This window comes from Rattus rattus, chromosome 8 (assembly GCF_011064425.1).
Source record: "Rattus rattus isolate New Zealand chromosome 8, Rrattus_CSIRO_v1, whole genome shotgun sequence".
In the NCBI taxonomy this organism is placed as follows: domain Eukaryota; kingdom Metazoa; phylum Chordata; class Mammalia; order Rodentia; family Muridae; genus Rattus; species Rattus rattus.
In genome coordinates this window covers 40,427,160-40,450,377 of record NC_046161.1, presented here as the reverse complement: position 1 = coordinate 40,450,377, position 23,218 = coordinate 40,427,160, and the positions used below count along the sequence as shown (strand labels likewise).

General features: G+C 47.4%; 1 protein-coding gene across 1 annotated transcript; it reads right to left on the bottom strand.

Moving 5' to 3' along the window:
* Positions 1 to 199: 199 nt before the first annotated feature.
* Positions 200 to 23,180, bottom strand: Pcsk7 (proprotein convertase subtilisin/kexin type 7). Its single transcript, XM_032909499.1, has 17 exons — positions 23,066 to 23,180; positions 21,540 to 21,659; positions 20,447 to 20,923; positions 19,676 to 19,810; positions 18,957 to 19,122; positions 16,766 to 16,856; positions 15,305 to 15,359; positions 14,485 to 14,623; positions 13,630 to 13,730; positions 11,237 to 11,404; positions 10,774 to 10,881; positions 10,222 to 10,324; positions 3,683 to 3,839; positions 2,960 to 3,054; positions 2,074 to 2,167; positions 1,721 to 1,838; positions 200 to 1,447 (listed from the first exon to the last, which is right to left on the bottom strand). Exons 3-17 carry the CDS (start codon positions 20,909 to 20,911, stop codon positions 1,082 to 1,084), a joined length of 2,361 nt encoding a protein of 786 aa, XP_032765390.1. The 5' UTR covers positions 20,912 to 20,923; positions 21,540 to 21,659; positions 23,066 to 23,180; the 3' UTR covers positions 200 to 1,081.
* Between the last annotated feature and the right edge of the window lie 38 nt (positions 23,181 to 23,218).

Genomic DNA, 23,218 nt, shown 5'->3' with positions numbered 1-23,218 from the left:
CGATCCTGTTAGCATTCCAGGAACCCTGAGGGTGGGAGCACATGGGGTCACGTGTTCCTGGCCGCTGCCTTCAGGCTGACTTCTCGGGCCCCACAGGCCCAGAGCTTCAGAGGAACCAGGCTGTGGGGAAGAAGAGTGACTTGACACCTGAATAGCTCTGGGTTGGCAGAAGGAGGGAAAGCTGGGAGTGGTGGAATTGTTTGGATTTTTTTACTTCTGCTTTTTATTTTGGAAAGCTGTGCAGAAAAAAATTCAACAAAATGTTGCTTTGAAAAGTAAAAATCAAATCTTAAGCATTAAAAAATTCATATTAACAATTAGCTCCGAAGATGGGAAGGGGAGAAGGCCAAGAATGGAGGAAAAGTCAGGCGGACAGCTGGCCTCTGGAATGAAGGCCATTTCCCTGAGCACTTTGCAGAGGAAGACAGGTGGTCATAGGCAGGGGCTCCCATGCTATCTTAGAAAACACTGTGTCTCAGCTCTCTGCAGTCCAGCAGGCCAACTTCCCCAATGAGGCAGCAAGGGTGCTTGCTGGGAACCCTGTGCCTCCCAGTTTTCCTGGGAACACACCACCATTCCTTCAGCAGGAAGGGCGAGTGGTAGTGAAGGTACGGGCTTCAGAACAGGCACACGGGAAAGGGTAATGAAGGCAGCTGCTTTCAGGGTAGGCATGTCTAAGCTCTTGCCAGCCTCTCTCTGGTCCTCGGTACAGCGGCACTTCTGTTGAGTGTTCCTAGGTATACAGGCACCTGCTGCATAACTTGTGAAGGGGCGGAGGTCCCGATGGCCTAGGACAGTGACTAGCCCGAGAGAGATGAAATCAAGGGCTGCCTGGCCTGGGCGCCAACCCCTTGTTGAAAGGCTCTCAGCAAAGCTCAGCTAGAGCCATGAACACCAGTCCCTTACCACTGCGCTTAATGAAGATGGCCCTCACCCTCTTGAGAAGGCTGAGAATGCTTCAGAGGCCTTGGGTGGCAGATGTCACTATCAGGACCATTCTCTCCTGAGCATCCATGATTGAAAGCCTCATAACCAAGTTTAGGAAGAGCCTGTTGTACATGGAAGAAGCTGGGCTCTGGGGTCAGCAGATCTGTCCATCCTTCCCCTGCAGCAGGTCTGGGGGTTGGTGGGGAGGACAATCCAGGTCACTCTTACTGTTCTGGGACAGATTCCAGTCAGCTTCCCCCAGCAGCTCTGGGGCCAGCAAGCTAGAGGCAGTTGTGCAGTCCCCATGCTCTGAATCCACTCCATCCAGGTCCTTGCTGCTGCACAGTGGCATTGATTCTAGTGCTGTCCCCACTTCCTTGGAGTTTTGGCTTTGTGGGGGCCAGGGGCAGCATCCTCTCCTGCAGCCATGGGTGGAAGCCTTGCTCCTCTGGCTCAGGCACACTTCTAGCATGTAGTAAATGGTCCAGAAGACACTGAAGCAGCCAACCAGCACAAGGGTCTGGAAAGCCAAGCACTGCTGGGTTAGTGACAGGTCTAGCCCAGAAACACGAGCCCAGGCAATCTCTCCCTTCTGGGACCACATTTCTCAACCCAAGCACTATGTTAACTTTCCTTATATACATGTACTTTCTTCTAGGAAGACACTAACAGTGATGTTAGGGTTGCATGCCCTCTAAATCTCTCATTTCCCACTTCATCTGGAGTAATACCAAGGAACAAATCCCCCAGGACAATCCTGTGTTAGCTATGGCTAGAGTTTCAGTCTCTGTACCTTGAGTGTGTTAGGGGTAATGCTGTAACCATCCTCCTCAGGAATTTTCAGTCCAGGTGGGCAAGGCAGAGTGAAGTCATCATGCAGGTATTTTCCACTCATAGCACTTTCTAAGAGACTACAGGACAAAGAGAGACAAGGATACACTGCTAACCTGGTACTTACACCATCTGCCCCAACCTTGTAGCTGAAGAGTGAGGGGAGCCCCAAAGCAGGAAGCGTGGGGGTACCATGAGTTCCCAATTCATGACTCTGTCCCTTGGCCTAAGCCTGAAGCACAGTTGGCATCAGGAGGTTGGGCTTCCCTACTTCTCAAGAGCCCTCTCCCTCTTTCCTCTGATGGATGCACCTACCTTTGTCTGTCCTTGATGTCTACTGGACTCCACGTGGAGCCATACAGCGTCAGCTGCCACTGCTGGAGGATGCCCACCTGGAGCGGCTCATCTCCTAGGGCAGTAAGTGGGTAGACATATGCTGTGTACTGTGGGCCATGCACAACAATAGAGCCTGGTCCACCCAGCCACCCAAGGGGATTCAGACCACATGGTCTGCCATTCACAGTTTGTGTCCCACAGACCCCCAAGGATTCTGCAGAAGTACCTCACAGGGTATCCTACAGACAGAACAGAAAGGTTGAAGGGCATATGGAGAGCAGTGTTTTGCCTTTGCCTCCCATACTCTGGGGCATGCCCAGACTTTTCCTTCAAAGGAAAAAATGTCCTATCAAAACGAAAGGTCAAAGGCTGCTGGTCATGTGAATGCCTATCCTGACCGGAAGCTGGGAAGGCTGGGCTCCATGCCCAGACGCCCTGTGCTGATACTACGGTTATTTAATACTCTTGCTATTGTGACCTCACTTCTATCATGATCCTTAACAACTCGCTTCAAGCCTAAGGACCTCCGTTTCTCTAAAAAGCAAAATGGTGAAAGTTTGTCCTGCCCTTACCTGCCTATCAGGACGGGCCGAAGGATGGTTATATGTGAAAGGGCTTGAAATGTGGTTTCAACAAGGAATTTTTGTTGCTATCCTGAGGAAAAATGCATCAGTCACTTCTCCAAGGATTATAGAGGCAGTATAAATGAGCAGTTTTACGGACAATGCCTACTTTTAGGAGAGGACACACTTATTGGCATGTACCATCTTCACCAACAGCAACCCTGCCTATTACCAATGGAGCACTTCCTGTGGGCAGCGTGAGACTCAAGGGGGACGAGGGAGTGTAAGACAGGAGGGCTCACCTACATCCCTGATAACCAGTCTGTAGACTCCTCTTGCTCTTTCCCCCCAGCACCGCACAGTGGAAAATGTCCAGTCATTGAAGCCGTTAGGGTCCCTGGGAAAGAGCAAAGAAAGCACATGGATGCCTAGCACAGACAGCTGAAACAGCACAGAAACAGGAAGGCCCCATAAGCCCCTGGGACAGCTATCCTGCTCCTGGGATCTCAGTACAAGTTAGCTTTGACTTTGTGTATAGGCCAGTGGTGAAAGCACAGGGCTAAAAACCCTACAGATCTAAGTTCTTTTCTCCCTTTTAGACAGGTCAAACCATAAAGCCCTATCTGGTCGTGATTTTTTTTCCTTTTCCACCTAAGCAACTTGAGTACGGGGGTCACAGTATGTGCTGTTCTTTCTGCGTTGAGCCCAGCATGCTGAACAAGTGTCTACAACTGAGCCTATACCTTAGGCTGTTGGCTTGTCTTGCTAGGTAGCCCAGGCTGGTGTCCTTGTCTTACCAGCATCTCCAGCACCGGGGTTATAGCCACCACAGCACTACACTTAGCTTTCCATAGGGTTAGGGGAACACATGGAGAGTAGAATGCCAAGTGTGGATGGACACGTCAATAAAGTATGGTCAATGGCTTCCAGTTGCTAAGGACAACCAGGGGTACAGCTTCCTTCAGTGTCTGTTTGAGAAGGCCCTTATGAAGAGAGGTTGGGTGGCCATGAGCAGGTGTACATACGAGTCCATGCTGCGGGGCGCGCCGATCAAAGACATCATGCCACTGGGACAAAACAGTTTCAGTTCTAAGCTGCCACGTCGTGGGTGAGTGATGGAGACTGTCACCGCCACATGTTCCAGGGTCTTCAGCCCCGACATCTCCAGGTCCGTCCTGCTGACTATAGGAAGTCAGACTAGGCAGTTTGGAAACTAGCCCATAAACATGCCCTCATTTCATCCCAACATACACAAAGGCACGCATGTACCAAAGCCACATACAACATCAGTAATACAATGTACTCCAGCAAATGGAATGCAATGCTGTAGTCAAGTTCCTACCTAGATCAGAGTCTAGCTAGGGAGACAATACGGCCAAGATGATATAAGAACTCCATCATTCATCTGCTCAAACCCATCCACTGTGCACCTCCCACACTTGAGGCACTGTACAAGATGAAGAGAATACAGAGAAGTATACATAGTCCTTAGCTCTATTTGCAAACACAAAATGACACTTGATGTGCAGCATATCAGATGAGTTGAGGCACATAGCACTGAGTGCTGAGTGAGGAAATCAATTCAGACTAGCGGAGGGCATTCTAGATGGGGGACAGTACTAAAAAGATAGAGGTAAATAAAGAATTTTCATGTATTTAAGACAATACAATAGTAATTTATAAAACTACTAGACTGGATACGCTTCAAAAAAGTTATGCAGAATAAAAATGCCGATCTCAAGGATTTATACTGCTTAATTACACTTTCCAGACATCAGGGATGTGGAAGAGATTCATGTGGCCACAAAGAGGTCCTATGATAGCACATTTCAGATCCCGACTGTGGTAGTGGTTACACAAGTACATACATGATCTATCACAGAGCTGCGTGCATACACACACACAGATGCAAAACTGTGAAACTGATCCTGTTCTAGGTGCTGTACCAACAGTAAGTACTTGGCTTTGATACCATATTATAATTACAGGACACTAACATTAAGGAAGGGGTATATGATATTTCCTTGATCATTTTGCAAATTTCAACAAATTTATAATTCTTTCAGAATAAAGGTGTTGAGGGGGGAGTAACAAACTGGGAGACTCAACTAGGAACCAAGAAATTAGACTGCAGTGAGATATAATTCTTCTTCTTTCTTTTTTTTTTTTAAAGATTTATTTATTTTATGAATACACTGTTACTATCTTCAGACACACCAGAAGAGGGCATCGGATCCCATTACAGATGGTTGTGAGCCACCATGTAGTTGCTGGGAATTGAACTCAGGACCTCTGGAAGAGCAGTCAGTGCTCTTACCCGCTGAGCCATCTCTCCAGCCCAATATAATAATAATAATAATAATAATAATAATAATAATAATAATACTCTTCTTCTTCTTCCTCCTCCTCTTCCTCCTCCTCCTTCTTCCTTCTTCTTTTCTCTTCCTCCTCCTCCTCCTCCTCCTCTTTCTTCTCCTTCTTCTTCTCCTTCTTCTCCTTCTCCTCCTCCTCCTCCTTCTTCTTCTTTTTCTTCTTCTTTTTTTTTTTTTTTTGGAGCTGGGACCGAACCCAGGGCCTTGCACTTGCAGGCAAGCGCTCTACCACTGAGCTAAATCCCCAACCCCATAATTCTTCTTAAAGTATCTTTTCTTGCATTAATTTTTTCAACACATAAGACAAAGTTTAGCAACATCTTTTAAAAAATAATTTATTTTATGTTTAATGGTGTTTTGACTACATATATGCCTATGTAAGGGTGCTAGAACAGGAGTTATGGACAGTTGTGAGCTGCTATGTGGGTACTGAGAATTGAACCTGGGTCCTCTGGAAGAGCAGCCAATGCTCTTAACCACAGAACCATCTCTCCAGCCTAACATCTTTTTTTATTTTTTATGTCTAGGAGTACTGTATCTGCATGTACACCTGCATGCCCATAAGAGAGCATCAGATCTCATTACAAACAGTTATGAGCCACCATGTGGTTGCTGGGAATTGAACTCAGGACTTATAGAAGAACAACCAGTGCCCTTAACTGCTGAGCCATCTCTCCAGCCCAAAGAGTGACATCTTAACTTTACAGATAAGGAAGACAGAGGGGTGCTGAGAAATATGGGAATGGGAATCTAAGATAAAAAGAAGGACTTTACTTTTTTGTTTTGTTTTTCAAGGCATTGTTTCCCTGAGTAGCACTGGCTGTCCTGGAACTCAGATCCGCTTGCCTCTGCCTCCTGAGTGCTGGCATGTGCTGCCACCACTAGGCTAAATCTTTAGAAAATACTAATACAAAGGAAAATGAAAGTCAAACAATAACCCCTACCTTGCTTGATCCTTACATCTGACTCTGTTTTTGTTTATTTTGGTTTATTTTGGTTGTTTGAGGTAAGGTCTCTCTATGTAGACAGCTCTGGCTGTCTTGGAGCTCACTGTTTAGATCAGGCTGGCATGGAACTCAGAGATCTTCCTGCCTTTGCCTTCCAAATGCTGGGATTAAAGGCATATGCTACCATACCTGGCTTACATTGATTTTTAAGTGCTGTGGGCAGAGACCTGGATGGCAATGAATTTGGGTAAACTATTATTTTTAATAGAATTAAATAAGTTAATGCCTAAAATGGACAACTACTTTGAATACCAGCTAGTTGAGTTTTTTTGTCATTTAGGAAGAGGGAACCTCAACTAAGAAAATGTCCCTACCACAATGGCCTGTGAACTTCTTCACTGATGACTGATATGAATGGGCATAGCCCATGGAGGGGGCAGTACCACCTCTGTGCAGTTGAATGTATTAAAAAATCAGGCTGTGGGGGTTGGGGATTTAGCTCAGTGGTAGAGCGCTTGCCTAGCAAGCGCAAGGCCCTGGTCCCGTCCCCAGCTCCGAAAAAAAAAAAAAAAAAAAAAAAAATCAGGCTACGGTTGGGGATTTAGCTCAGTGGTAGAGCACTTGCCTAGCAAGCGCAGGGCCCTGGGTTTGGTCCCCAGCTCCGAAAAAAAAAAAAAAAAAAAAAAAAAAGAAATCAGGCTGAGCAAAAACAAGCCAGTAAGCAGAGCTCCTCCAATCCCTTTTCAGTTCCCTCCATGATAGACTGTAATCTACAATTAAAATAAACTCTTTCTTTCACACATTGCTTCTGGTCATGGTGTTTCAGCAACACTAGAAATCCTAAGAAACTGGTCATCACATATTATATTATCCAGCATTTTTTTTCTTTTAACCTTTCATAGTCTATCTAGAAGATATCAAACTTGGTTTGCTTGTTTCCATAATTTGTTGTAAGCTATGACAACCTCTAGCCTTCCTATTTATTTCATGGGCAATCAAAATAAGATTTAAGAGGAGGAACCGTGTAGAAGGGGGGCTGAAATCAAACACAGCAGCTCTGATGAGGGAGGAAACAGAGTGGTGGGGGTGGGAAACGAGTCAGAATACAGCTCAAAGACACTCGTGGTCCAAGAGTCTCAAGTACATAAAGAAAACAGGAACTTTGGACAGTGAGGGAGGCCAGAGAGGACAATGGAGCAGAGGGAATCACAGGCAGCAGAGTAAGACAGGGGCTAATCTATGATCTGCAACAAGGTTCAGAAGGATAAACTACAAATTTGTCCTTGGATGGGACCAAAAATGGGCACCATGAGTCTGCTGAGAATATAGTTTAGTAGTAGAGAACTTACTAGCACGAAGAAGAACCTGGGTTCAATTACTATTAGGAAAGTGAGGTGGGCAGGGAGTGATGAAGGAAGGAAAGGAGAAAATACAGACAAACAGAATCTTGAAGGAGGTAGGGACTTCAGCTAGATGGGAAGCAGGAGAAACATCAGTGGCCTGAAGTTGGAGAGGAGAGGAAGAAAGGAGAGCAGTACTCATGAGGCAGAGGACTGCTGGCAGACTTGGACTGTGCACAAAGCACAGGTGCAAGTGAGCGTTCTGGAATCTTCCATTCTCCAGTGAAGAAACTCCCAGCAAAGCCCACTCTCTTCCCACCCAACAGAGATTTCACACCCAGTGTGAACTGCTTCCTCCTCACTGACTTCCAGTGGGAAAAAAATGCAAGCCTGTTTTGCTCGAGTTGCTCTGCTCAACATGCTTGCTTAGAAACATGCAGATGGTTAAAATAAAAATTCACTGTTATTAAATGCAATTAGGAGGCAGAGGCAAGTGGACTTGAGTTCGAGGCCAGCCTGGCTTACAGGGCAAGTTCTGGGACAGCCAGGGCAACAAAGAGAAACCCTGTCTCGAAAAAGAGAAAAAAAAAAGTTTACTTCCTTGACAGGGAATCACAATTGGGCAGCAACTGCCAGCTACTTAGTACCTATGGAAGATGTCAGACTTTAAGGCGTCACATTCCCTGGCCCTAGCTACCATGAAATGTTTGACAGACTCAACAGTTGCACACATCTGGACATCTCCATTACAACTAAAAGTCCTGGTTAACAATGCTCTGGGCCCTTTAAGGTTATTTCATCTCTTCTGCTACTGTCTTGGTACTCAGCTCCTTCTGCCTGCCTCCTTTCTCACTTTTTAAAACAGAGCCTCCCTCTGCAGTCCTGGCTGGCCGGGAACTCACTATGTAAGCCAGGATGAACTTACAGTAATCTTCCTGTCCTCTGACACCTGAGTGCAGGACTACAGACAGCTGTCATCATGCTCAGCTTCCTTCTGTTTCTTAAAAAGTTTGTTTTCAAGGGGTTGGGGATTTGGCTCAGTGGTAGAGCACTTGCCTAGCAACCGCAAGGCCCTGGGTTCAGTCCCCAGCTCCGAAAAAAAGAAAAAAAAAAAAAAAGTTTGTTTTCAGCCCTCAACCTACAGTCAGCCTGATTTTGCTTGAAGACTATGATCATTGGCTCCAGGGCACAGGGTCTGGCTTATTTGTGTCTGTAAGGTGATCAATTGTGGCTGACTGGGATGAGGTGTCTAGACCATCCAGGATTGATTGTAGGGGATGGGGCTGAGTCACTCAGTTCTGTACTGTGTGACCACCAAGCCAGCCTTCCAGGCTCACGCTTTCTATCCTGCTTCGTTCTATCTATCGAAGGCTGAATGTGCTCAGGGTAAGAGATCTTCCCCTGGCTTCTGCAGTAGGAAGGCCTGCTTACCACTCTGATGGAAGATGCCACCAGCCAGACTCCTGGATCTTTACCTCCTGCCCTGTATCCTGCTCTCTTCACTTCCCTTCTATGCTTTCTAGTGGCCAACAGACAACTGCCAGCCACCTGGTTCTTACGGGAGATGTCAGACTTTAAGTTAAGGGGCCACAGTCCCTGGATGATGAAGCAGAGGACAACAGAACTGGAGGTCTCTGACACTGGGCAGCTCACTTGTTCATCTGACAGAAGTGAGAGGAAACAGCCCCGAACAGAGTATAGGTTAAAAGGCCCACAATCCCCAAGACAGTGTGGAAAGGCCAGGGGCTTTCCAGAACCACATTCCTGGGTATGTTTTCTGCTCTTCCTATGACAGCATGCTGCTCATGGAAAAATGTATCCCCTAGGCCCTGTCTCCTTCCATGCACAGGGAAACTGACAAGAGTGGGATATGCTTAGGGAGAAAGGTGTTTAACCTTTCTCATTGAAGTGTCCATAAGAAAGGCTGTCCTATCCTCCCACCCAAGGTCCCTCCTTTGGTCATTCTTTCTTCTAGACACCATGTCTCTGGTCTGAGCACTTTCAAGGGGCACAGGAAAATTAAGGATAGAGTTCTGATATCGGCATGGAGCACATACACCTCAGTATTCACAAAAAATAGCAAATAACTCTGGTTGTCAAATTTTCTCAAGGTAAACATGGGGCTAAGAGTAGGAATAACTGAGAAATGTGCATGTAGAGAAGCTGGGGTAGAGCTGAGTGGTAGGGCATGTGTGCTTAGGATGTATGAGGCAATGGGTTCTTTCCCAAGCACCCAAACAAAAACAACGCAGGCAGAAGGTTGCTGCATAAAACATCTAGATCCAGCTTCCCATCTCTCTCAGAAGGGTTTCTACCTCTGTGGTTAGCATGTAGCCACATCCCGTGGGTCAGAAGATGCCCTGCACTCCTTCACAGACAGACCTTGTAATGGCAAGCAGAGAGGAAAGAGCAACAGCACAGTAGCAGCTCTGGCCCAGAGGCCCTGTACTTGTGCTTGTCCCACCCCTTAGAGATGGCATCTGGTTTTCTCTGGAGGAAATTAAGAACCGAGCCATGCCCTCCTCTCCGACACACTGGGGCCTCTGGACTGTATAGGGCTGTTTGACAAGATTTTTGCATGGAAGTCACAAGGACTTCTTTCAACCCTGCTGAGACGCCCTAAGCCCCTCTCCCACTCAGCCCTCTGGCTTCCTAGTCTATTGCTTACAGCTCCGCCTTACTATTAGGAACTCAGGAGAAAGGTCTTGTTAAGCAGCCAGAGGCCAGCCAACTCAGAAGCAGCAACATGCCCTAAAATGGTCAAAGAAAACTCCACAGGTTTGGCTACAGCTCAGCTACTGAAGGAAGGGGGAGAACTGGGCAGGGAGGATGAGCTTAGCTTAGCTTCCCCATCACCCACCTCAAGCCTTGGACGTAACATTAACCCCTTGTGCTGAAGGCTTACCATTCCATAGGACCTCCAGAGAGTGGGGGGACCGTGGAACAGCCTTATTTTCTTTCAGCATGGGGCTGACATAGGAAGCTAAGTAAGGGACAGACGTCCAGATCTGTTCAAGGAAAAGTAGGGGACAGCAATTAACAAACAAAACTTATTGTTCTCTCTCTCTCTCTCTCTCTCTCTCTCTCTCTCTCTCACACACACACACACACACACACACACACACACACACACACACACACACACACAACACAAAGCTGTCTAAGGTCTAGCTTTTCTGTCATCATACTCTTTCACTTGAGGTTCCTTCTGTGTTCCAAGTGTCTGATGGGCAGGAGGAAAGCAGAAGCACTGAGAGCCTTAGAGTCCGTTCCAGTTCTCCTCTCACTATACTAACAATTAGGGATCTTCCACTCTCTACTGATAAGATAGATGGCTCAGCCAGGATAAGGCTAACGTGGTCAAGTGTCAGTAAAATGCCAGGTGATGTTCAGACATTGGTACCTTCTCTCAGTCTCTCTCTATGCAGGGTGTCCTGCTGGCTAACATGTGGTTTACCTTGGCTGCATTGACAAGTCTCCAGGCATTGAGCAGGCCGAAACCATGCTGATGGCTGTGGCTGAATCCAGCCTCATTGGTGAGCCAGTCTGCACGATGATCTTCATACTGAAAGAATAGAAGTCTTGGTGAATCTCTAGCCTTGCTTGACTCTCTTCTCCCTGCTCACCTGACAACTGGTCTAGTCCAGACATTCCCACTGAGGCTGCTAGGAATGGATTCCCTCCAAAAGGGTAAGAAAAAAAGTCAGAACCCCATGAGTGACTTGCTTCCCTAGAAGGACTCAAGAGGACAGGCTTCCAAGTGAGAGTGCCACGCCACAGCTCATCTTGGGTCTGTGATATTGATGGAGTCCTCACACCCATGCTTTACATATCCTACCGAGACATTTGAAACTGTCTCCTGACAGTTCAGCCATGGAGTGGGTGGGCTGGGCACTTCTCAGCCAGTCGCTAACTCTCACCTGAGTGGCTGTGAAGACAATGATGTGCTGGACATCCCGCCACGTGAGGCAGGGTCGCACCTGCAGCATGAGAGCTATCATGCCAGCTGCTAGAGGGGCTGCAGCTGAGGTTCCTGTGTGGCCTTCAGTGCAGCCAGTGCCCTTCTGAAGGTCCCAGTCAGTAGTCACCTGCAAAGTGGAATAAGGAGTGGGGGGTTAGACACTGGAAGAAGGGAACAAGACAGTCCTTGAACAAGTCTCTCAGGTGGCCCTCTGCTCTTATGCACAGAGTATCAATCAATAGTTAATAGAAACTGAAAGTGACAGCAGTTGCAAGAGGGTAAGTTTCGTGATTCTTGCTCTTCTAATTTTTTGTTTGTTTCCTTTTGTCATTTCATTCCTAAATTTTCTACCTCAACTCTCCATAACACAGCTAGCCAGAGAAATGGCTAGATCTACTGGGCTCTGGCTGGAGCTGGGAGAGTAACTGTGGGAACCCAGGGTGCATGTTCCCTGAGATGATTACAGCCTTCGCTTGAAGCCTACTGCAGTCTCAGTATCTACACGGCCTGTCTGCTGTGCACTACTGACCACTGGACAAGCTATTTCCCTGCTCTGGTTGGAATCTTGGTTGGTTTCTGTGAGCTCCTCTCTCCTACTCATGCCTCTCAAATGAGACATGAAAACAAGACAGCATCTGTTTGGCATCAAGGTGATGCCCCATCAACAACAGTGTCACAAAGTCTAGCTGGGTAAGCCCTGTTAAAGCTTCTCTCCATCACAAAGCTGGTGCAGGCTAGACCAGAGTGCCAACTTCCGCAAAGAGCTGCTTTTTGCCATCACCTCCCCTAGCCCCACCCCACCCCAGCTGTTACAGCAGCTGCCAAGAGATGCCATTTTCACCCAGACACTGTGATCTCCCAAAGGAAAGGGAAAAACACTCCATGGTGTGGTCTCAACCAGAGAGGAAGCCTGATTGGTGCCAGGGAACAGATTGATTTTTTCCTGTTAAGGAAACAGCCTCTCTGTGATAGTCTAGAGTACAGATGCAAAGTCTGCGAACTTGCCCATAATGGCAAGAACATCACACAGTGCTAGGAAAATCTAGGGAAGCTCCCTGGGCAAGAAGCCAGATTGTGGGAAGCCTATTCCCCTGGCCCTTATCCTCAGAGACAGCCCCATGCAGCTGCCTGGTCACACAACAGGAGGTTGCCAAGGCAAGGGCATTCCAAAGATGGGAACTTGGCTGAATAAACTCCCTTTACAAATCTGGACAAATTATAGTTCAGATGGAAGGTGGGGTGAGGGTGAGAAAGCGAGTTGAGTTGGGAGGGGTAAAGCTAGGCTCTGTAGAGCAACCATGACGATTCCGTTACAGAGCCTTCTTAGGTCCTTACAGGGGACAAGATGAGAGGGTCCCAGAACTCTGCCAGGTGGTAAGGAGCAGGCACCTATTCTAACACAGGCCAGCACCCCAGGTAGCCTGTAAACTTCTTGCTTTTCACTTTATTCTATTTTTCTCTTGTCTCCCCAGGGTTGGGGTCAACTGGCATAGAGCCTTGGAACATTGTGTTGACCAGAAGTCATTTACTGGCATAACAAATTCATTTGTAAAATGAACTTGACCCTGTGTGAAGTTGAAGCTACTTAATTCCCAGTAAGCTCAGGGACAACCCAACTGGCCATTGGCAAATGCTAACAAGCATCTGGCTCCTGCCCAGCTTTGGCCTGGAGCATTCAATTCTTACTTGACACTGTTAGTGGCAACAGGGACATCCAGGGTTTTCTCTGGGACTCTGGTCCAGAGGCTTGACTGATGAAGGCTGGGTTGGAGCCCAGCAGATGTCCTGAGTCCTTCAAAGGTTGTGTGGACTACAGAAGCTCTCCACTCCCCTGCTGCATTCTCAGGCTTTGGCTTAAGTTAGAGGTCTAGTGAAGGACAGGGTCAGTTCCAACTTCCTGTCCTGTGCATCCCTGAGACAAGCACTGCCTTTATTCCTAAGGTGAACATGGCAGTCAGTATTTATAAAAGGACTGAATAGCACACAGACAGTTGTAAAGGCCCAAATTCTGCCATAGGTATTCTGCGAACAAGTTAAAAAGTTTAAGATTGAACCACTAACGCAGGAGGATCAGGAAGTCAATGGAATCCTCAGCTCCAATGACCTGAAGACCAGCCTAAGTTATACGACCCTTTCTCAAACAATGAGGTGAAAGAGACCTGTTTTACCAGGTGTGGTGCATTACGTGTGTAATCTCAACACACAGGAGGCCAAGGCAGGAAGATGGCCAGTATATTCAAGGCCAATCTGAACCATATTATGAGTTCCTACTCAGCTGGGCACTGCGTGAGCCCTTGTCTCAAGCCACCCCTGCCCTCACTGCCACATGGCCAGGGTCCCGGACGTGCTCACAATGCTCCGCAGCATCTTGTCTCCTCCACTGAAGGTGACTGCCAGCATGGAGGCACACTCCTCTGCATAAAAAGGCATCCGTCCCTCCTCATCCACAGCTCCTGGCACAGAAAAACAAGACAGGAGCTCACATAAGGATCGTATAGGTAGCACCTGAGTTGTCTTCATCATGAAGGGATGAGCTCAGAGGAGGACCACAGCCCTCATCTGTATGTGGGCAGGGACCTCAAACAGCAGAGGGATTTCTTGCGCTACACCACTCTTCCCACAGGCTTCAGGCAAAAGTGAGGGCCTTCCACCTCTGTACTTGGTCACTTGTTTTCAATTTGTACTAAGATCTACTGTGAGTCATACATATTAGGTATCAGAACCATGTGGAAAAGGCTACATCTTGGAAGGTGTAGGAAGGACACAGTATGCAGTGCTAGAGAGGGGTAGGGACAGTTCCTTGTGATCTAAGGAGTCAGTATGAGGCTGATGTCAAGAAGCCTATAGTCAGGTAGGAAGTCAAGTAAACAAATAATAAAAAGTAAAATGACAAACTTTATAATTGGGAGTGCATGACAGCAGTCCTTAATTCCGGTTAAAGGGTAGCCAGAGGCAGCTTTAAGCCAGTGGCCATGGAAAGAGACCAATGTGTAGTTCAAACCTACATAATGGTAGTGAAGACAGGCGGGTGATTTCTAGGGAATGGTTGAACATGCCCCAGAGAAACCCTCAGAGCTTACAAGAGCTGGGCTAGTACTATCTGATCCTCAAGAGATGACTGTGATTATACACTTAGATAAACAGAACGAGTGGAGACACAAAACACACCCGGGTGACTCCATGCCCATGGAGTCTCTAGACCAATACCTATGGTGACAGTGTAGATGGAGTTGGCATAGCCATCATAGTTGCAGTTGTCATTGTGCTGGCCACCATTACCACTGGCAACCACAAAGATACTTCCAAAGCCTTGGCGACCAGCCATCACTCCATGTTGTAAGGCAGCCTGGAGAACAAAAATGTCAGGCTATTAGTCAGGCAGCTAATAGAAAAGCCTGTACCTACTGAACCAGCCATCCTTCTCCTCCCACTTCTAGAACAAGAAAAGAACAAGGGAGAGGCCCTGGGGAAAGGGGAAAGAGATTTAGACACACACATCAAGTGGGGAGAAAGCTAAGAATTGACAATGTTTGGGCTGGAGAGATGGCTTAGCAGTTAAGAGCACTGGCTGCTCTTCCAGAGGGCCCAGATTCAATTCTCAGAACCCACGTGACAGCTCACAACTGTCTGCAACTCCAACATCAGGGGATTTGATACCCTCACAGATATACATGCAGGGAAAACACCATTGCACACAAAACTCAATAAATCTAAAAAATAAAAAAAAAGAATAGTCTTCGACAGATCTATTCTGCTTATCAGATAACTGAGCAGAGTGATGAATAGAAACCCAGAATGAGATCCCAGAGAAACAAGCTGAAGTTCTCATTCCATTCCTTCTCCAAGCACCAGTGTCCCACAACCCCCATTCCTAGGGAGGCACACAATCTTTTTTGACAGGATGCTAAATGGTATAAGTTGGGCACTATAATGAAAGTAGGATGGGAAGAGGGTTTGATTGGAGGTTTTTCTAAAACCAAATAAAGAGGGTCTCAAAGGTTCCCCATTCTTCATGCTCCTCAATTACCTTCCCAAGCTGATGAGGACCATCCACTGTCTTCCCATCATCATCGGGGCCCCAGCTGTTGAGATACGCAAAGGGAAGAGTAGAACCAAGTTGGAGCTACCCATCTAGGCTCTCCCTGACTTACCAAGCCATTCTCCTGCTCGAGGTTTTACTCTGCTCCCAAGGAACCCCATGATTAAAAGACACATGGTGTCATGGGTCCATTTTCTTCCAAAGTGGAAAGCGGAAGTACACGCTAAGACTCTTCTTTACTTGGAAATATCCCAATTTAGAATGACTTCGCCTATCCTTCCTCAGGTCCCAGGGAAGCAGAAGATACATAGTGGCATAGGGACAGGGCCCTCCTGTGACTTACAGAGCTACTGCTAGGCTTGATAACTGTTCAGTTTGCATAAGCGCTTGGATTTCCTTTTATTAAAGTTTGTATCTGGAATTGGGGATTTAGCTCAGTGGTAGAGCGCTTGCTTAGCAAAACCAAGGCCCTGTTCGGTCCCAGCTCCAAAAAAAAAAAAAAAAAAAAAAAAAAGGTTGTATCTGAGTGTTTAGCCCAAATGTACGTACAAGTTCAACATGTATGGAATGCCCCTAGAAGCCAGGTTTCAGATTCCCTCAAATTGGAGTGACTGAATGTTATGAGCCATCGTGTGGTTACTGGGAACTGAAACCAGGTCCTCTGTAAGAGCATCAAGCACTCTCAGCCACCAAGCCATTCCTCTAGCTCAAAGGTGGTAGTTGTTGTCAAGAGATAAGTTTCTCTGTGTAGCCTTGGCTGTCCTGGAACTCATTATGTAGACCTGGCTGGCCTTGAATTTAGAGATCCATCTGCCTCTAACTTCTGAGTGCTGGATTAAAAGTGCGTGCTGGCATGTTAGACAAGTTCTTGGTTCTTAAGTTGAGCAGGGCCTATGAGATGCCTCAGGGGTAAAGGTGTTTGCTATGAAAGTTGACTTTGATCCCAGGGGCCCATATAAAGGTAGAAGGGGAAACTACACAAGGTTGTCCTCTGATCATGGCACTGGCACACACCCCACATACCCCCAATAAAAATAGATTAAAGAGAATTCAAGAAAGGTACTGGTCAGGGGAAGAACAGGCTCTATTAATATGATGGGGGCCATCCATCCTAAACTCCTCTTATCCAGCTCCTAAACCCACAGCCTGAAGCTTCAAGAGCATCTTTGCAGGGAGCACTGAACTCAGTGCACTTTCTTCTAAGAGCACTGTAAGTATACACAACAAATGCAGGCATTTTGGGACACTCTTTTTGTGGCATGTTTAAGACTGAGTACCCTGGGGCTGGGAATCTAGATAAATGAGGGAAATGGCCTTATTAGCTGAGTCTAACAAGGAATCCCTGCTAGGCTAGGGGCAGCCTATTTTGCTATGCTTTTTTTTTTTTTACAGATCTGTCCCAGAGACTCAACTCTCTCACCTCCTCACATGCAGCTCTCCTCTCCTTACCTGCAGCTGTAGATGTCATTGATCTGATAGTGTTTGTTGAATGCCACAGCTTCCATACTGTCTGTGAGTGGTCCATCCAGCACCCGGATACCTAGGTATTGAAGTTATACCAGATCCTCACTGATACTGGTCCCATAAGAAACTAGAAATAGTCCCCATTCCCCAAGTAGGGTGCCAGGTGGTACAGTGGTAATTGTGGAATAGCTGTATGTTCTTTCGCAACTTTGAGTGTGTATGTTTCATAGCTACATATGTGGGGGTGTAAATGCATCAGTGTGCATATGCATGTGTGGTGGCAGCAAAAAGTCTTCTATCTTGGATAGTATTCTTCAGAACCCTTGCCTTTGACATAGGGCCTCTCACTGGGACCCAGGGACCCAACTAAGTTAGGCTGGCTGGCCAGTGAGCCCCATGGATTCATCTATCACTGTGTTCCCTGTACGAGAAAACCTAATCATTTCTAGCTTTCTGCATGGGTGCCAGGGATTGACTCAGGTCCTCAGGCTTGCATGGTAAGCACTTTATGGAACTACACACCAGACCCCTCCTTGCACTTTGAATTTTTATACCATATATGTGTTACTAGTTCAAAAAAATGTGGGTTTTTTTGTTGTTTGTTTGTTTGTTTTTTTAGGACAGTTTCTCTGTGTAGTCCTGGTTCTCCTAGAACTCACTTTATAGACCAGGCTGGCCTGAAACTCAAGAGATCTGCCTGCTTCTGCTTCCTGAGTGCTGGGATTAAAAGCGTGTGCCATTATGGCCTGCCTTTTTTTTGTTTGTTTGTATGTCTTAGCTGGCATACATAGGCTTGTCTTAAACTTTCTACAAAGCAAAAGATGATTTTGAATTCCTGATCCTCCTCCCCTACTTCCCAAATCCTGGGATTATGGACAGGCATGCATGTACTACCATGCCTAGCTTTCAAGTGTCTATTATTATGCTTGAACACAGATCTAATGATCCTGAGAGGTGGGAAACACTGGGTTAGAATATAGATGATCTAAGATTTCCCCTCTTAGCTTGGCATTTCATGTGAAACACTAGCTTAGTAATTGACAGAATAAAGGAATTAAGTGAATAGTATTCATTACCTTTGCTACCCCCAGTGATGCTCAAGTTCTTTCTCTAAAATGGAGTGGGTCACATTGTGATGGTAAGTTAAGAACAAATGGGGATTTGCAGAGTGCTGAGGCCCCCTGCTGGAAACACGAGGGCTACAGCCAGCCTGTTGAGGCTTTAGGTTCCCAGGCCATCTGTCAGGATTCAAGAGTGTACATCCTTTCCCCTTGACCAACAAGATTGAGATGAAGAACCGTATAACTACCTTTCTTGAGAGCCATACAGCTAGGCTCTCTTTGGAGAGTGGAGAGCAGGGGACTGAAGAGTTGGGACTGAGAGAGCAGCCTCCATAGATGTGGAGTTGTGGGAGGCACACTTATGAGGAGGCATTTGATAAAATATGGAAACAACAGCAGAGCACAGTGATGTGGATCAGTGGTGAGCACAAATGTGATCAGAAACAGGAAAAAGATGGGCTGGAGAGGTGGCTCAGCAGTTAAGAGCACTGACTGCTCTTCCAGAGGTCCAAGTTCAGTTCCCAGTAACCACATGGTGGCTCACAACCATCTGTAATGGGATCTGATGCCCTCTTCTGGTGTGTCTGAGGAGAGCTACAGTGTACTCACATATATGAAATAAATTATTATTTTTTTTAAAGAAAGAAACAGGAGGGCTGGAGAGATGGCTCAGCAGTTGAGAGCACTGACTGCTCTTCCAGAGGTCCTGAGTTCAAATCCCAGCAACCACATGGTGGCTCACAACCATCTGTAATGAGATCTGATGCCCTCTTCTGGTGTGTCTGAAGACACCAACAGTGTACTTATATATAGTAAATAAATCTTAAAAAAAGAAAGAAAGAAACAGGAAAAAGACTTGAGCAGGTGCAGCTTGGGACCTACAGCCCAAAATATGAGCATTTGCACATTTACCTGTTTTATATGGTACAATAAATACTGCTGCTAACAACCCATTTGAAATACCACAGCCCTGAAAAATCAATGAGTTAATTAACTTGCTGCTCTTACTCCTTCCTTTAGGCTACAGACACTGAGGGTATAAAAAAGAATGGGGAAGGCAGAAAATAATCACTGTATCCCAGGAGCTTCCCAAGGATAGGGGAAGCATGAGTTACCTGCTATTCGGCTCCCGTAGGCCACACCTACTGCACAGAAGCTGTTGTTGGGCACAGCTGCAATTTCTCCTGCACACCGGGTCCCATGGTGGTTACCGTTCTCCTCATCAGGGTGGGGCATAGGATCTGGGTCATTAGAGTTGAGGTCATAGCTTCCCTCTGGGCTCTGAAACACGGAAGGGTCAACTTGTGGTTACTTACTGGTTTGAAGGAGTCAGTTCCCAAACATCAGGAGCAGGAACTGGGAGTTTCCTCCCACTGCCCTGAGCAAACAAGGGTTATAAAATATGAGCCAAGGACACTGGGGAAAACTGAGAAGGTCCAGGATTATTTGTTTTGTTTTGTTTTTGTTTAAATCAAACGTCTCTCTTGCCTGGTATAGGACTGTGTCCACTGCTTGGGGAAAACCCGGGATAAAAGACTTCAGACTTTCTAAAGGTCCCACCTTAGCCAGACGTTTTCAGAACCTTTGAAGAGAAAGTAGTTGCCCATAGGGCCATTCCCAGCTTCCCTCCCAGGTAAGCAGCAACAAGAGGATGCAGGAATTATTGATATAGACTAAAGTCAACTTCTGGGCCTTAACTGTAAGTTTGGAAAGCTAACTGAGAAAGGAGACAGAAACCCCTCCCAGGCTGTCTGCCTTGGCCCAGTGCCTTCTAGGAAAGGGAACAAAAGGGAAGGAGCAACGTGGCAGCAAGGGCTCACTCCCAGCCACTCACATAGTTGGGTGCAATGTCCTGGACGGTGTGCTCCACTCCGTCGTCCACCACCACCACCGTCACCCCTCGCCCAGTTACATTTCTCTCCCACACACCTGTCACATTGATGTCTCTTCCTGGGCTCCGCCGATTATTCTGTAGAAGATAGAAACCAACTGACACATAGCTCAGCCCAGAGAGGCAAGTTAAAGCTACCCCTTCCCTTGGCTTCTATCATAGAACCAAACAGAGACTACAGACCAACAGGTTCGTAGGGAACAAAGCCCAGACGGGGCACATTAAAGTCCTGCCCCTCTAATCAATTCTTGGTCTCACTTGTGGTAGCTCAAGGGTGAAATGGCAGCTAGGGCTAAGTGGTCATTACTATACAGTTAAGGATAGCAATCAGCCTATGCATAACAGGGTCCGCCACGAGTAAGAAACTTTTCTAAATGTTTCACATGCACACTCATTTGTTTTAATGGTCATTCCATGAGGTATGCACTGCTACGACCTCCATTTTACAGGTGGGGCACAGAGAGGTGAAGCAGCTCTGCCAAAGGTACGTGCTAGAAAGCGGAACGCTAGACCAGGAGCGCAGGTCGACTAGCTGTAGAGAGTGCACACCCTCAGCACTGCCTGCTCTTCACAGCAGACAGGGAAGGTGTGGACTAAGAGCAAATTATACTCCTTGTACACAGACATGCCCCTTCAGTAAAGTACAGGGCAGTGGGAGAAAGCCTCAGTCACAAGCACACTAGAGCAGGCCCTGTCTATCTTAGCCGTACTTACCAGGTGCCACTGTTGAGGATACTTGGGATCATTGAAGTGGATGCTGCGCTTGGCCCTCTTCAGCAGCCTCTGCTCTGAGTGCCAGCGCACAGCTTCATGCTTGGCTAACACAGCCTCTGCCTGTTGCCGCATGGCCTCCGCCTCCATGGCTTGCCCGTGCCCAGCTGGCTGGACAAAGAGGTAGTGCCCCTGGAGCTCTCCAATGCGCCCAGCATTCACCAGCCCCGCTGCCTGGGCCACAGCATTTGCCTGTTGTATCAGACTCTCTTCCTTCCTCTCACCTTCTAGGCTGTCCAGATGTACAGCCCAGCTTAGCCCCCCTGCACCCAAGGTGTCAAGACCACCTGCCTCTGTTAGGCCCATGACCTGGGGAACCAGAAAGAAGATGGCTAATTCCAGACAGAGGCAGATAGGCAGGCCCAGGCGGGCATCCAAGCGTGGGACTTTCTGTCTCCCTTTCGGCATCAGAACAGCAGGCTGCAGACAAAGGGAAAAGAATTAGAGAAAGAAAGAAAGAAAGAAAAGCCAGCAACTATAGGAATCTCAGAGAAGTGACTGTGGTCTGTCAGTGTGCTCCCCTTGGGAAGCCCAACACACCTCTTTCAAGTGATTAGTCTCGTGATATTCATAGTCTCTTTCCCTCCCCTACCATCTACATTTATTCCTAATTAAAATGTTAATCTCCAAGTAGAGTATGAGCCAGGGCTAACCCCGGTGGATGAATTCCATGGCACAATGGACCATCCCTTGGTACCCCAATAACCTGGCATCATTCAGGTGCTTGTGGCTTCAGGCTGCTCATTCAGGTTCTCCAAGTACACATCAATTACTCCTATGACAGGCAGCATCAGGACCCCATTTTCCTTTTTTTTTTTTTTTTTTTTTAAACTTGAACTCACTATGTATCTCTGCTGTCCTGGAACTCACCATGTAGACCATTATGCTGGCCTCCAATTCACAGAGATCCCCCTGCGTCTACCTGGGATTACAGGCATGAGGCACCAGACACAGCTCTAGTTCCCTCTTATCTAGAGACAATGTAAGTCTTTTTCCCAGTTGCCTTCTGTCTTCCACTGTGGGGCCCCATTCCTACCTGGGCTCTCTGTGAAGTTTAGGTCCTGGTCTTTGTAACCATACCACACACATTTTGTGAAACTGGAGGGAGATGTCACCTTCACCGTGAGCAGCGTCGACTGGGAACACAGCTGCAGACCTGTGGGCCCCAAGAACAGGAACAATAACAACAAAAAAGTGTCCCACCAAAGCCAGCAAAGCAGAAGCTATAGTGAAGGCTAGGCCTAACCAGTGACCAGCATTAAGTATCATTTCCAGGGATCTAAAACAGGCCACAGACTGGGAGACATCCATCACAATAAGGCCACACCAATACAGAATCCAGATACCCCACTTCTTCACCTATCATGTCATTCTTGTTTGCCTCTTTAAAGGCCTAGCAAGACCTAACTGTTAGCATCCCCCATTAACAGGAAACTGGCAATCCCGCTTCTCAAGGTCCAGATGGGAAAAGCAGGTAGGGTTTTCAGTGAGGGCACAGGCTCCAGCCCTGTCTTCAGCCACCCATAGGAAACAACTACCAAATTAGAACTATAGAGCAACTGTGGGGACAGGAACAAGGCACATGTAGGGTTCTGAGCTGCTTTAAAACTCACTACTGTCTACCGAGCCCACCCTGGAACAGTCTTGGTACCCAGACATACACTCAGCTGGTGCCAACTTAAAACGTTCTGGAAAAGACTGTTTTACCAAAGACTCCTTGGACCTCATTCACTCTATATTTCAGGCTGGCCTGGAACTCAAAGAGACCAGCCCGCTTCCGCTTCCAGAGTGCTTGGATTATAAAGGTGTGTGCCACCAACGCCCAGCTTAAACAAGCTTTCTTTATCTAATAAAGGTTGGCTGAGAACTTATGATTGTCTTGCTTCCACCCCTTTACTGCTGTTATTACAGGTGTGGGACACCATGCTCTTAAGTTCCCTGGCATATTTCCTCTTACATTCTTCCTGCCCCTGAGCTGCTTCGATTTGTCCCAAGATACCCAGGTGTCTTCCCTAGTTTGCACATAAGTAAATCCAGAGTTTGGTTTGGTTGCAGTTATCCACCCAGGTAGGGTTCCTACAGTCTCTAGGTTCCAACAGAGATTTCTGGAAGAGAAGCAGCTTTTTTCTGTCACCCAGGGGCACAGCAGCACTTTTACTCAGACTTCTGGGCAAGAAATCTTAAGCACTCTCTGAAAACAGACCCCCATCTCCCTCAACTAAGGTAGAAGGGCACCTTTCCCGTTCAAGATTCTGTTCTTAAGCCACCGTCCTTCAAGCCCCTTCACTCCGCTCACAGGAACCAGGGTCTGTACAAAGAGTTAATTTACTGATGCCTCCCTCCCTCCCGCGGACTCGGCTGCTCTGTGCAATGCGCCTCTCTCTCATTAGGACCAATGCTGTCCAGAACCTATGACCCGGAGGCCCGGTCCCTCTAGGGTCGCCCACGCCAGGACCCAAGGTGCCCTCAGCACAGCGCCTCCTCCGCGGTTGCCAACCAGCCCTAGTCAAGGGCTACTCGTATTTCCGAAGTCCAGCCCCCTACATCTACTCCCCAACTCACCCACAGCCTTCGTTGCTACTGTTGCAGTTGCTGCCGCTGCCGCCGCCGCCGCAGCCGCCACCCTGCGGAAACTCTCAGCTTCCCGGGAGCCGGAGGCGCCACTGACAGCAACATCACTTCCGCCGGGCGCCGCAACCAATCAGCGGCTGGGCC